This window comes from Hippoglossus hippoglossus, chromosome 16 (genome assembly GCF_009819705.1).
Source record: "Hippoglossus hippoglossus isolate fHipHip1 chromosome 16, fHipHip1.pri, whole genome shotgun sequence".
Classification (NCBI taxonomy): domain Eukaryota; kingdom Metazoa; phylum Chordata; class Actinopteri; order Pleuronectiformes; family Pleuronectidae; genus Hippoglossus; species Hippoglossus hippoglossus.
The window spans coordinates 22,684,908-22,698,529 of NC_047166.1; the positions used below are offsets into that span (position 1 = coordinate 22,684,908).

Consider the following 13,622-nt stretch of genomic DNA (forward strand, 5'->3'; position numbering starts at 1 on the left):
TGCTGTTCATGAGCTCATGAGCCAATAATAGAGACGCATACTATCTGTAATTGGCCCATATATAATGGTATCTGTGTTACCTAATATTACATATATAAAGTATTAGCATTTTCCATAATTTAACCCACATTTAACCCAGGCTGTCTCTTGTCTGTGGCTTATATATTTTATCTCTTACATATTTGTACAGTGAATATTTCTGTTACAGTGAAAAGCAAATTAAGGGTTCAGTGTAAGATTTAGATGAAAGGAATCTATTGGCAGAAATTATATAAAATAATCCTAGTGATGTTTTCACTAGAGTGTGATCATCTTAATTGATTTAATTGATTTCTTTAACCTAGAATGAGCCCTTTATATTTAAATACTTTATATTTACATCAGGAGTGGGTCCTCTCTATGGAGGCCGCCATTTAAATGCTACCCAAGGTTTTCTTTCATGTTTGGAAGGGGAGAGTGAGGTGAGGGTAGAGCTGGAGGATATGGAAAATAATCTTTTTTCATATCAGATATCGATATGAATTTTCCTGGTTTGTGGAGCTATAAAGTTTTATCTTATCTTATCATGAATCAGATTCATCCGCTGGTCAACAAGGGACTCTAGTCCTCTGATGTTTTCTAATCACTCACAATTAGAACTGATCTTTATAAAAACCTGTTGAATGCATATTTATTTTCCTGGATAAATGGGGCGTCACGTCTTCTGCAACAATGAAGTTAAAACACTGCGTTACGTCGTAATCTGCGGGAGGAACTTCTTTCTGCGGGAGTGTGTGTGTGTGTGTGTGTGTGTGTGTGTGTGTGTGTGTGCGTGTGCGTGTGTGTGTGTGTCCCCGCTCGTCTCTGCCCCGTTCACACACAAACTGATAAGCCCCTGGGATATTCACCATCTAGTCCTATATTCTAAAATAGTTAGTAATCGATGATCTCGGACAAGTTATATCTCAATAATTATCTATATCGTTTTATCACCCTGCCCTAGGTGAGCGGTATTCAGCTGCAACATGCAACTTCACAACTAGATGTCACTACATTCTACACACTGAACCTTTAAGTAGAAGATCGACTGATCTACAAAATGCATAGTTAAAAATGAAATTTTTTAAAAATCTTTATGCAACATTAGAGCCTTATTTTTGTTTTCTACAGTTTTAGATTGTAAAGGGAAAGGAGCACAATGCAAACCCTCCTCCTCAAACCTTCAATCAGCAGCCGTAGGCTCTTCTGAGCAGCTGCTCAGCTCCCTGAATATTCAAATAATTTATGTCCACAAGGCAGAGTTCTATAAGAAGACAGCAAAGTAATCCACTGATAGTTGTTGTACAACAAATGTTGCCTTAAAATAAACAGAGCTGTGTAGCTCACAGCACAGCTCACTGAATCCTTGCCAACATTATATGTACTGTGTACTGTACTTCTAGAACTTGAGAATGTGATTATCCCTCATATTGAATTGGACTAAGAATGATATTAAGTGTGAGGGATGAAAATGAGCAGTTGAGTGAAATCCCAGAGCACCAGAATGAGATTCAGCAGAGCTGCAGTATCATGTAAAAGTAGTGGATAGAAATTTTGATTTCCCTTTAAACCTTGGCCTACCTCTGTCATCTAAAGTATTTCTTCCTCTTCCTAGATTGACCATGCCCTCCTCCAGCAGACCTTGCAACAGGGCGGCCTCCTCTCTCATCCCCTGAGCGTCGACAATGGCCTCGTTTCCCACTCTAACAGTCAGCTCATGTCCAGCAGCGACCCCTCTGTGTCGGCCAATGTCGTCCTCCACCCCCTGACCAGCCTGGCCCTGCAGCCCCCCACCATCACGTCTGCTCAGGTCACGATGGCTGGCCTCTCTGAGCAGGATGCCGCAGGTATGTTTGCTTGGGGAAAATGTAATCTGACACCCTCGGTTATGAGCTGAATAACAGCATCATTTACTTTTGTTCTTGCAGGTTCTCATGACCTAAGCCATGTAATAAGCAGCTCTGGGCTGGTAGCCGGAGGCAGCAACGGTCAGGAGATCACACTGACCATCAACAACTCCAGCTTTACGCAAGCCTTAGCCCAGGTACAGGCCCAGGCCTCAGCTGCTGGTTCTAGCAACGGGGCAGGAAACACTCAAGAGATTACCCTAACCATATCAGGTATGAATATGATCTTTCAAAAGATAACATGCAATTACAAGGCTGTATACATTTACCTTCTCTTTGAACAAATACTAAACCAGAGTATCAATAGCAAACAAAAATATGCTCAAGGATCAGCACCACATTTATTGATTTCCTCACCCAGTTGAACTTGTTTGCCAGGAGAGAAATAACAAACTCAATAACAACTCACATTCCTTTTTTTTTACTTCGAAGCTGCTTCACAAATCAAGAATAAAAGCCTCCGTATAAGAGGTTATGAGCTATACATCTTCTTCACAGGACTATTAAAATGTATATATCAGCAGAGGATAAAAGCTGTATCCACTGTAGAGGGAAGTTTGAGCTTCTGAGCCCCCATGAGTCAGCAAAGATCAATGCTGCTGGCATGACTGGAGCAGTCAGATTATTTCCTCTGGCTGTTACTATTCTTTCATTCAAAAATCTGATTTAAATCCTTTAAACAAAGTAAATAGCAAACGTATCGTATGTATTTATAAACTTTTCTTTTAAACTTCTAATTTATAACCCTGTTATTTATTTTTTATTTTTCTGCACCATGACATTCTGATTACTGATTTGTTCTTGTTAATAACAGAAAGTTTAAAAGAAGTGATTAGTTCTCAGTGCATGCGTTCCAGGCAAAATGTCTGAAGTCACTTTCAGTCTTCAAGTTGGTCCAAATTTAGGAAGCTTTAGCATTCCTTGAAGATGTAAAGAACATCATTGTTCTTCCTCAAATTGACCGAAATATTCTACGCCCTATCCTACCTTAATGAAATAAAAATAAAACAATAGCTAGTTTTCTTGGATTCTGGATTTAAAAGGCCTTTTTGCCACATTCCTTCAGGTCAAGATCTGCTCCCCCAGCATAGCAACCACAATGGTGCCGAGATCAATGGCAGCCTCAGACTGGCATCACCGCTCAGTGGCCAGCCCACAAGTGCAACCTTGACCATCAGCAATGACCACCTCCTACCTCACAGCCCCGCCAGCACTGGAATGGCAGGTGAGGACTGGTATACCAATGTGTGGGCAAAATAGTATCTTTCTTAAAATTCATACAGTGAATTCAAACCAGCCTCAGTCCCTTAAGCAACTGTTCTGTTGTGCAGCGGAAAGGCTGATCAGCAATTTTAGTTCCTTTAAAAAAAATGACTGCGCACTCTGCGTTCCTCTCATCTATGACACAATTAAGTTGAAGTCATGCCACTGCAAGATCCAAACAGCAAAGAGGTTCCATAATGTCCAGGAGCTAGTGGGGCAAACAGTCCGCCCTTCTATTGTTTTGTTCTGTATTTTTTTCACTCTATCTCAATTTGTTCCCTTACTGCCAGCCATGCAGTATCACCTTCTGTGCGACTGCTTGTATAATTTTTGCATGCATTTACATATCAATCAAATTAGACTCATGACATTTTGTGACAGTAAGCAAATTCATGTCTGTGAAATGAGAGGGTGAAATGTAGTTGTTAGCAGAGTGCATCTACTTGCAGCTTTCTAATGTTAATTGATTACCTCCATGCCTTTTTAAAATTATATCTCTATAAGATAGAATAGATTGGAAAAGCCTCTCATAAATTCATGCTTACAATTAAACCAACCCCTCTGTTTCACTCAGCTGTTTTATACTTTTCTATATTATGTTTTCTGGTCAGAGTCACATTCTTGTCTCTCTCTATGCAAATACAGTTCAACCTGCGCTTTGACAGACAAATTGTATGGAGCCCATATTTATTAAACTTCGATGTTGGTTATTCACCAGTAACATAATGGAAGTTCCTCCTTGTTCGTTTGGTCAGTACTATTTTTTAGCACCCAGCTGGTTACAGTGACCTCAGTGAACACAGGTAAACATGTTGTGGTCATCATGACAATGCCTGCTCTAAACCAACTCACATTGTGGCCTGTAACCATAGAAACCCCCCCATTGCACCATTGAAGGATTTAATTCCAAATTAATCTCTATTTCCTATAATGAGACCATCCTTCATTCTGAGAGTTGTTAAATTAAATGTAATTTAAATTGACCATGTTACTTTTTTTTATTTATTTAAATAATTTCCATTCAAAGGTTATTTTTTACATCTTTGATCTTTCTCCTCATAAGTCCCATGTTGTTATGAAAATATATAATCAAAATAAAAAACTTAGAATGAAAACACAATACCCGGCAGAGACGTAAAAACAAATCAAATTAAATATTTTCTTTACCATTGTCTTTTGAGGGAAACAAATGAATGAAATGCTTTTGAACTATGGAGGTTTTTCGAACGCAAAAATGTGTTCACATGCTTCTCCTTTTTTACCCTGTTTCTTTTCATCAAACATTTATTATCCTGCACCAATTCCAGCAACTTCCCACTTGAATATAGTGTGAATACAACATTGGCCACAATGCGAATTCAGCCAGGGACTCCTGCTATTGGCTGAAAACTAGTCACTGCAGTAAAAAGCTCAATGAGTCTAACACACAGTGTCTATCTTCAACTTTTCAGGAAACAGCCTGACACCCAGCACCACCCTGTCACACACAGCTGTGTCCCAGAGCCTCGTGATGTCACCGGGAGGCGACGCCAGCGATGGCAGTGTTACACTTACCCTTGCTGATGCACAGGGAATGCTGGATGGCGTCACGCTTAATCTCAACACACAGGTAAAAAATAGTTGTGAACAGACTTAATGTCCGAATTGGCCAAAAATGAGTTGACTGCAGAGCAGTTCAAGTGATGTAATTATCAATGTGTGAAAATCAAAGGTAACATAATGTAGTTTGACAGATGTTTTATCCTTCTGCTCCTCAGAGTCAGACATTCCCTGCGGTGCTGAATGACTCTGGTCTGTCGGGGCAGTCAGGCGGCTCAGGCCAGCAGGTCATACTGGTCAGCCACCATTCACAATCTGCAAACGGAGCGTCAGACAACGGGTATAATGTGAGTGTGTTTGAATCAAGGGGGAGATGCCAAACAAAGTGAATTGAGCAAATACTTGAAATGGCAACTCAAGCTATCTTGAGGGGAAGTGTCTACCAGTGGATTCTCATGGTTTGACCAAACTTTCTGCATTCTGTGTCTGCTGAGAGTTGTGTACCTGTTCCTGTCACGCGTACATGCCCACGGCTTCATTTCTACTAAAATTATTGTCTACATCAGTCAGGAGTTCCACTCATGCCTACCTGATCCCACATTCTATTTCAGTAGGTGGATATATTGTTCTTTGGAAAATGTGCAATCGACACGTACAGTCAACACGATCACAAATTCTGGGTTTGCATGCAGATGCAGGCATAGAGGTCCGTGTGCACCCTAATTTACATTACAAGGACCATAGCGGACCCCATCTGACTGGTGGATGTGGAAACTATGAATTTGACTTACACTAATGTGTATGGATATTTGGGGCTTTTATAAAGGATATAAAATCACGAGTTGAAAAAAATTCTGTGGAAATATGCACCCTGAGTTTCAGACAGTTTTAATTTGTGACACAAGAGCAGACTGAAAACACTACGGTTATGTATGTGTATCAATCTTAAGTTATCAATGTCTGTGTGTTTTAGATTCCTGACGATGGACACAAGGGAGAGAAGGACACACAGATGGAGGGTGAAAACCGGAACCAGTGTTACTACTGTAACCAGGTGTGCCAGAATGCCAACTCACTGCGACGCCATTGCAGGCAAGCTCATGGCAAGGACCGCTGTCATGTCTGCAGCCTCTGTAACAAGGCTTTCAAGCGAGCTACACACCTGAAGGTAAGAGTCGGATGACAGGCATTTTGCACTGCTTCCTCTCTATAGGCAAAGTGGCCATTTTAACAGAATTGAGCATTGTATATGAATGAATACCATTCATGAAAGAAACGCATATCTTATTTTTAGTCATCTGTGCCCCCCCCCCCCCCCCCCCCCCCTCCTCCTCCCCAGGCTGAAAACACAATAGATTTAAGGGTCAGTGAGGAAAGTGTTGTCTCTTTGCATGAGGCAAAAATAAGGAATTTTATCAAATTGATTTCAGATAGACTCTTGTAAACTGTCACTCTCCACAACAAAACAAAACACTTCAACTTATTTGTTTTGCAGCCCAATTATGGAGAGAGCATGTGCACTTCTCTATTCGCGCCATTCTCTTCACGTCATTGAAACATCAGAGCACATAAATGTGGACTTCCTCAGATCAGGAGGATAAAGGAGGACGGGGAGGATACGGCTCCATTCTTTTTCCAACAAATCATGTGCCACAGGCTTTTACTTTAATACACATGCCTCAATATGCTGAGCAGTAATTGTCTCTCATGACACTGAGATAAGGTACATGTCAGAGTGAGAGTGACCAATCTTCATCCTCTCCAGGTCCCCAGGCTGCTCATTAGTCTACAATGAGAAGTCGGATGTTGATTTTAGATTTTTTAAAAGGCCCAGCGGTGAGAGAGATAAATTGGTATCGCTTTTATTTTTCATTTTGTTTGCCTGTGGATAATAAATTTGCAATTTTAATTATAGCCAGAAAACCTAAACCATGGCTTTATAATTAGAACACAGAAAAATAATGAATTGCAGCAGTTTCTGCTCGACGGGCAGTGCTACATACTGTATGCTAGAGAGCATTGGTCGCCTCTCACAGGGAAGAGCCGAGCATTTTACATCACATGATCCAGACAGATTAAAGGAGACCTGGTGTATCGGTCCACTGTGGCCTCCAGCCTGCATTCACGTTTGAAGTTACCTGGTCATTTTTCTAAATCTGCAACACAGACAATCAGAACATGCATTAATTAACCTCAGTGTAGGGTTGGGCATTTTCAAAGGTTGTTGAATTTTTTAAAAGAAGAATTACAGTTTTTGGGAAAAGGCAGTGCTGAGGGCAAACATCGTGATCAAGGTAAATAAAGAGGACAGGACAGCAACAAGTGTTTTTCAGTTTGTTGCATATTTACTCAGTTCTCTTGTTTTTTTCCCAAACGTACCCAAGGGACTGTAACAAACACTATCACCACCATGACCCTAAACACCCTCTGCCCTTTCTTGATGCAGTTACATCCACAATCGCTCTTATTTCTGTTTCAACGGTCAATTCTTCCTAAAGCCAAAAATTGACAAACATCTTTAGCTCTAGTCACATGGTAGAGCAGGAACCTTGTGTCCTCGGCTGTAACGGTGAAATAAAATGTTTGGATCTGTGTTCAGGAACATGAACGGGTGCACCAGCCGGGCCCCTCACCCAGCTCCCAGAAACCCAGAGTCTTCAACTGCTCCTCCTGCGTGAAAGCCTTCGCCAAGCGCAGCCAGCTGGAGAGACACAACCGAACACACACAGGTGAGAAGAGAACATTTATTATGACTTTTGTCGACATCATAACAATAATTACAGCATTGTGCTTCACATTAAAAGCCACTATTTATAGCTTTTTTTCACCACCTATGCAGCCTGAAAACTGTCTATTAAAAAAGCAATTATTAAATAATCATGAATACATTGTATAAGTAAATGAACTAACAATTTTTGAAAGAATGTAATAATAATAATAATTAACTTAATTCATTAACATTAAATTACAGTTTTGTCATTGTTGTTTTATTATTACAATAATTATTTTTGTTCACTCTATATATTTCAAAAAAGTAACTACATTTTATACAAGTTATTCTTGTATTCATTTATTCATTACTTTATTTCATACTGTCGAATTTGATATTGAAAACTTGAGGGGTTTAAATATAACAGGACAGACTTTCACAGGATTATTTTCATCATACATCTGTGAGGTTTGAGGAAGTTAAACATTTGCCACCATCACAAAATGTATGTTTTATCATGGGTAGATATTATCAGTGTCATGGTTTATTTATTCTATAACATATGTCAAAAATCCATCTTGTGCTCCACAGCAACATGCTTGTGATAAAATGTGGAACTTTATTTGCTTCCATGTTGTTAAATTCCTAATTTTACACAGGGAAATGGCTTCCTACACCTTCCCACATAGAGCGATTATTGACCTGTAAAAACATATAAATGTGTTCAGATCAATAAAGAGTCCTGACACAGTCCTGAACAACCACATTCTTCCCAGCTGGATGTGATATTTAACAGCTGTCAGCTTTCACTCCCACTAATTCATACATTTATACAGACGCAGTGACTAAGCAGCTAAATGCCTCGAATGTCTCTCGTCCCTGTGAAATCCCAGGCACCCAGACATGATTATCAGCCCCCAATGTACATAAGAAGAAAACTATTCACTCTGCATATTACCATTTGAATAGACTTATTTGAATACTGTTAAGAAAGATTACGATTGGTTCGTCTCCCAACCTTGTGGAGTCTATTTTTTCTGCCTTTTGTCTCTAAGCATCATTGAAAAAGAGTTACAGGGATAAAGCTTCCATTCTCTGTCTAATCTTTAGATTTTTTGCTAATGTTTATATGTGGTGTAGCTGCTGTTCACTCGTGTCCCCATCTACAGCTTAAAGAATGTGCGTTGAATGAAAGGGCTCGGCAAGCAGCCAAAAGGTCCCTCAAGTGATTTAGCTGGCATATCTTTGCATTTAAAGTTAGATAAGATATTTGCTATGTGTAAGTTTTTGTCATTTTTATATCAGAACATCTCAACATATCTTTGCTTGAGGGAATAAAATCATCCAGGGGCTAAAGTTTAAACTTTCCCTGCTATTCTGTTCTTTGGTCTCAAGAAGACACTGACAAGCATATATAGATGTTAAGAAATGCTCTATATATACTGGAGGATATTAAGTTACGATTCTAGCAGCGGATTGAATGAAGTATTGCTGACATTGCAATTTCATAATAAAACCAGAAAAGATAAAACATCTAACTAAGGGTTTTGTACGTGAGGAGTCAGAGTGCTGATTTGTTTTTATACAGCCCCTTTGGATACGTTCAGGAGGATATCCAGACTTCAGTTGTCTGAAAGCAGCTTTAATATTCAGTTATTGTTTAGACTGTCACCAACAAAGAAAATGGACTTACCTCAAAATGTCACAACAATGGGGGAAAGCTTTGAAGTAGAGACAAAACAATTATTGATCTCAGCGATTAGTCGATTATCTGCAGCAAATCATTTTATCATGTATTTAAGACAAAAAGTCTGAACATGCTTTCCCATAATGGAAATTTTGGACCCCACTGTATATTGAAAATTTTGGGGTTCAATACCTTTTGAGAAATCACATCTGAGAAGTTAGAAATGAAATAGACCAAGTGGCACAGATACAATTAATCAGCAGTTTAGGTGATGATAAAAACCATCAATAGTTGCAGTTTTGCCTAATTTGAAGAGAAAGTAAGAGCTTGCAGCCTTTTCTTTCCGTCACATTAAATATTGTCTAATAATCTCAATAATGGAGCCATTTGTTTGCACTAGTCAGGTCGATGTACAATACCAAATATCTACTGCTCTGACAGTGGTTTAAAGATGAAGAAAAACGCTAAATGCTACATTTGTCCATGTGTTTGTGCAGGGGAGCGTCCCTTCAAATGTAGTCAGTGCGACAAGGCCTTCAACCAGAAGAGCGCTCTGCAGGTCCACATGGTCAAACACACTGGAAAGAAGCCCTTCAAGTGTGAGATGTGCAGCATCAGGTTCACACAGAAGAGCAACATGAAACACCACATGAAGAGATCCCACGGCTACGGTGAGCAGCTGGATGGTATCACACACACACATACACACACACGTGCATGTGTACATGACTGTGTGTCACATGGCCGTCACACACAGTCCACATAACTACTTTTTCCTATTTCCTACATAAACAGACTGTGGTGACTAAGTTTTTGTAAGGCTCTTGAGGATGCTTCGGCCTTCCCCTGCTGGAACATCAACTCTCTCTCAAGCTCTGTTCTTCTTCTGTTGAGAACGTGACAATGGCAGCACTCAGTCACCCTCACACTTACTGCTAATGTGTATGCACACACACACACACACACACACACACACACACACACACACACACACACACACAGGCTGTTTGTGCCATTGGGCAAATGTGCGACATTTATCATCTCTCTATTTCTTCTTAGCTCGCTTTCTTTGAGGAACAGTAATTACCAGTGTATCAGGATAGATTAAAATTTTATAATGAGATCCCTGGGGCCTCCAACTGTATTCGCCCTCCTCCAGGAGCCATCCTGAAAGATTCTGTTATATTATGTGATATTACTAAATTTAAAAATAAAATTTTACATAACTGGAAAATTTGCAGCGCTGCTTCACATACAAGGAGAAACAGCCTACTTGTTTTCTAGCAAGCGAAAAAACAGCAGCAATGTTACCGTTACTGTTAACATTAAGGCGTCTAAATATAACTGGTAACATTAATCTCAATACTAACAACATTACCTTAGAGAGTTGGCTGGGATTCCCCATCGTTCATGTGCTAGATTTTCATTGTCATCAGTTTTCATTGTTTCATTCATTTCATTTCATTACAGCCCCAATGCTATATTAATCGACCCCTAATAACTGCAATGACGGATCTGTCATCTTTGTTCGTTTGCATATCTTTGATATCAGCAGACACGTGTCCTGAATTGAAGTCGTCACATCTTTCTGTCAGTCTTGGTCAAGGTTTGGACTGTAGCTCCCCTTTGGTTAACCTTGAACAAGAGTGGGACAGACACACACCCACACTGTTTTTCAAATCACTCACTCATCCCGCCTCAGAGCCTGGCAGGCACTTATTGAAGTTGACCTGAGGAGGAGAACTATGCTGACGGATCTGTTCTACTTATTCAACTTGAAAAATCCACTCCACAAAAGTTGTGGAAACTTTTGGGGAGATGATTATTCCTCCCACTGACTGGGTGGCAGATTATTTTAAAAAGTCATGTCTGAAGTGATGGCTTATGTAGTGTCGCCAGGAATAAAGCAAGATAGTAGCTTCTTTCAAGGTGTTCCCTCGTTGTGTGCATCCTGCAAGAGCTGTAGAAAGTAAAGCATATATTTCCAGGTCAGGGCAAATGTTTTGGAGATGTGTGAAATATTGTTAAACATCTGGAAAGTTGCCCAGTTTTTAAGTACAACTTTGACAAGGGAACAGGGTCACACAGTCACCATCCCAGCTACGTGCGACTATAGCAGGAAAATATCATTTTTCTTGTCTGAAAACAGTAAGAGAGAGGATACTGAAGGGGAACTGACAGTTTGTCTTTGTTATGGAAGTCTTGTCTCAACATTAAATCACCTCTATTCGTATTTCTTATGTGTTATTCATAAATATATATTTTTAATAGAACAAGAATTGCTAACGACTGAGGTGGTAGAAAGCACACAAGGCATCCTTGGTCCTCTGCCTTTTCGGGATATTCTCTCATCAGTTTCATGTGCGAGTGGTTATTTACAGTCTTTGACAAGTCCATGTTGTTCGTCCATTTTAAAGAGACGGACTCTGGTGCAGTGTTTCTGCTTGTGAGAAACACCAGAGGCTTCACACACTCATACGCCTGCAACTTAATGAATATCTGTTTGAAGTGTTTGAGATATAGAGTGAAAATAGAGGGAAATAATTAAATGACTCCCACTGTAAGACTCAATTCCGTGTGTGGCCTCCAGCAGGAGACTGAAGCTCTGCACCGAAGTGACTCGCTTGTTGTTCAGTGCTGAAGTTATTTCCGGCTGAATGTACTGTGACACATGACTCATGCCATATTCACAATGAGCATATTTCACATCTGTCAGCTCTTATTATGTCGTTTGTGTAACTGACATGGTCTCTGAAGAAAGAGCAAATGGGGGGTGTGAGATATTAAAACAAATGTTGGAGGAGTGAGCAGAGATTGTTGTTTGAAGGATGGTCTCATTTGCATGTCAGCCACTGGCAAATTGAATACAGGATCTGAGCTGCTGGTGCTGCTCTGTAACTGCCTGTTAATGGCTTTTCCTTCTGGTTCACAAAGCTCCATTATTACCCAGCTCAGGAGGGTTATTTTTCGCATCATGAGACTCATGCAAAGTCACTTTTATTCTTCATTCCCCCCCCCCCCCCTTTTCTGTTTCCAGGTCAGATCCAAGAAGTGTCCCTGAGCCAAGACGAAACAGCACCTCAGGTTGAAGTAACGTCGGAACTTGACCTGGAGGTTGTTCCTGAATCATCAGGAGACTGGCAAAATGTCTTTTCCTAAACACGAACCACGAGTCCTAAGAGTCAAAAAGCACTGAGCAGCGTACTAAGCACTGCGTTTTACAACTGAATGAATATGTCCAACATATTCCTCCTCTCAAAAGGGTTATTCGGTTCGAAGGAGACATTTAAGACCTTTTAGATTTGCTCCACTGTAAATCGAGGGCTTTTACCGTGGCGGCAGCAGCCCCCTGCTGTTAGTCCAAATTAGCAGAGAACTAAAGAGAGTCTGGTTCCCTCTGATTGGCTTAATGACATTTATCTGTTTTTCTACTCTCTGATTTCCATCAATATGACAACCTCCGGAGAGGTTCGGCTCAATAAACACAGGCATCCCAAAGTATTCTCCTCCAGTCCCTCTAACGCTGCCTCTGTTCAAAAGAGAGGAAACATGAGTTCTGCGAAAAAGAGGTTCCCCAGAGACGAGTTTGTTGTCTCTTCCTTATTGTTCTGCTCCCAGTTCTGAACATGGAGCTGCCAACAACCGCCCTGCTGCCATGGCTTCTGAGATGGCACATAGCGTAGAAATCGTTTTTTCACTGGTTTACAACAGTTTTTTTTAACTTATTTATACTGTACATATTTTGTGTTGAAGTGAAATATCAATTGCAGTTTGTCATTAAATGTCTGTTTCAGTTACAAAGCAGCATCACACGTGTTTGTAAAGATCGTCTGTGAGGACGCTGTTCTGGAGCTTTTTGACTGAACATGTCAGCATCATGTTTCCTGCAGCCATCCGATCATTTAGTTCATGCTGTAAATAGTCTAGTTAGATTGCGTATATATTTTCTGATGAACTGGCACAACATAGGTTTGTTTGGAATTATGTAATTTGGGCAAAAATGTTGCATTTGTAATGAAGCAAAGCCAATGTACAGACAATAAGCTTTTTTTTTTTCTTTTTTTGCAGTTGTATTTTCTATTGTCCATAGTAAATTAAGGAGATTAAAGTAATTTTTCTACAAATTTAAACTCGTTTCTTTTTGTTGCTGTTTAGAATAGTCTGCATGTTGGAGTTTACAACACAGATGTAATTGCTCGATTGAACAATGTTTTGTCACCAGGATCCTTGTTTTGTTCATATCACAGATACACTGGTGACTGATTCCTCCTGTTTCTCAGTTTCCCTCTCTCTCTTCAACACAAATACGCCACGTACACATTTGGTATTAACGTGTTGTTTGTGATCTGATCACAAGTGAACAACTCTAAGTACAGGTGTGAATGCAATCAGATCGGATAGCAATCCAATCATGCCAGACCACACTTGGAGGTGGTCTGGGCCGTGTGTCCACATTCTTTTAGCAGCATAAACGCAAATGTGTCCTGGGCCACATATG

The 13,622-nt window shown here is 40.1% G+C and overlaps 1 protein-coding gene across 3 annotated transcripts in view; it reads left to right on the forward strand.

Annotated features, from left to right (window-relative positions):
* The window catches only part of LOC117776315 (zinc finger protein 236-like), a 52,861-nt gene extending 39,613 nt beyond the window's left edge, over positions 1-13,248 (forward strand). The window contains exons 24-32 of one of the 3 annotated variants that reach the window (XM_034610145.1): positions 1,634-1,865; positions 1,947-2,138; positions 2,992-3,150; positions 4,640-4,797; positions 4,946-5,074; positions 5,701-5,895; positions 7,327-7,456; positions 9,622-9,795; positions 12,162-12,837. In XM_034610145.1, coding sequence (XP_034466036.1) covers positions 1,634-1,865; positions 1,947-2,138; positions 2,992-3,150; positions 4,640-4,797; positions 4,946-5,074; positions 5,701-5,895; positions 7,327-7,456; positions 9,622-9,795; positions 12,162-12,283 — 1,491 coding nt within the window. In that variant the 3' untranslated portion in view covers positions 12,284-12,837. Of the gene's footprint in view, positions 1-1,633; positions 1,866-1,946; positions 2,139-2,991; positions 3,151-4,639; positions 4,798-4,945; positions 5,075-5,700; positions 5,896-7,326; positions 7,457-9,621; positions 9,844-10,126; positions 10,213-12,161 lie in introns of those variants that run through there. The other 2 variants (XM_034610146.1, XM_034610147.1) reach the window with 2 other exon arrangements.
* Positions 13,249-13,622: the final 374 nt, after the last annotated feature.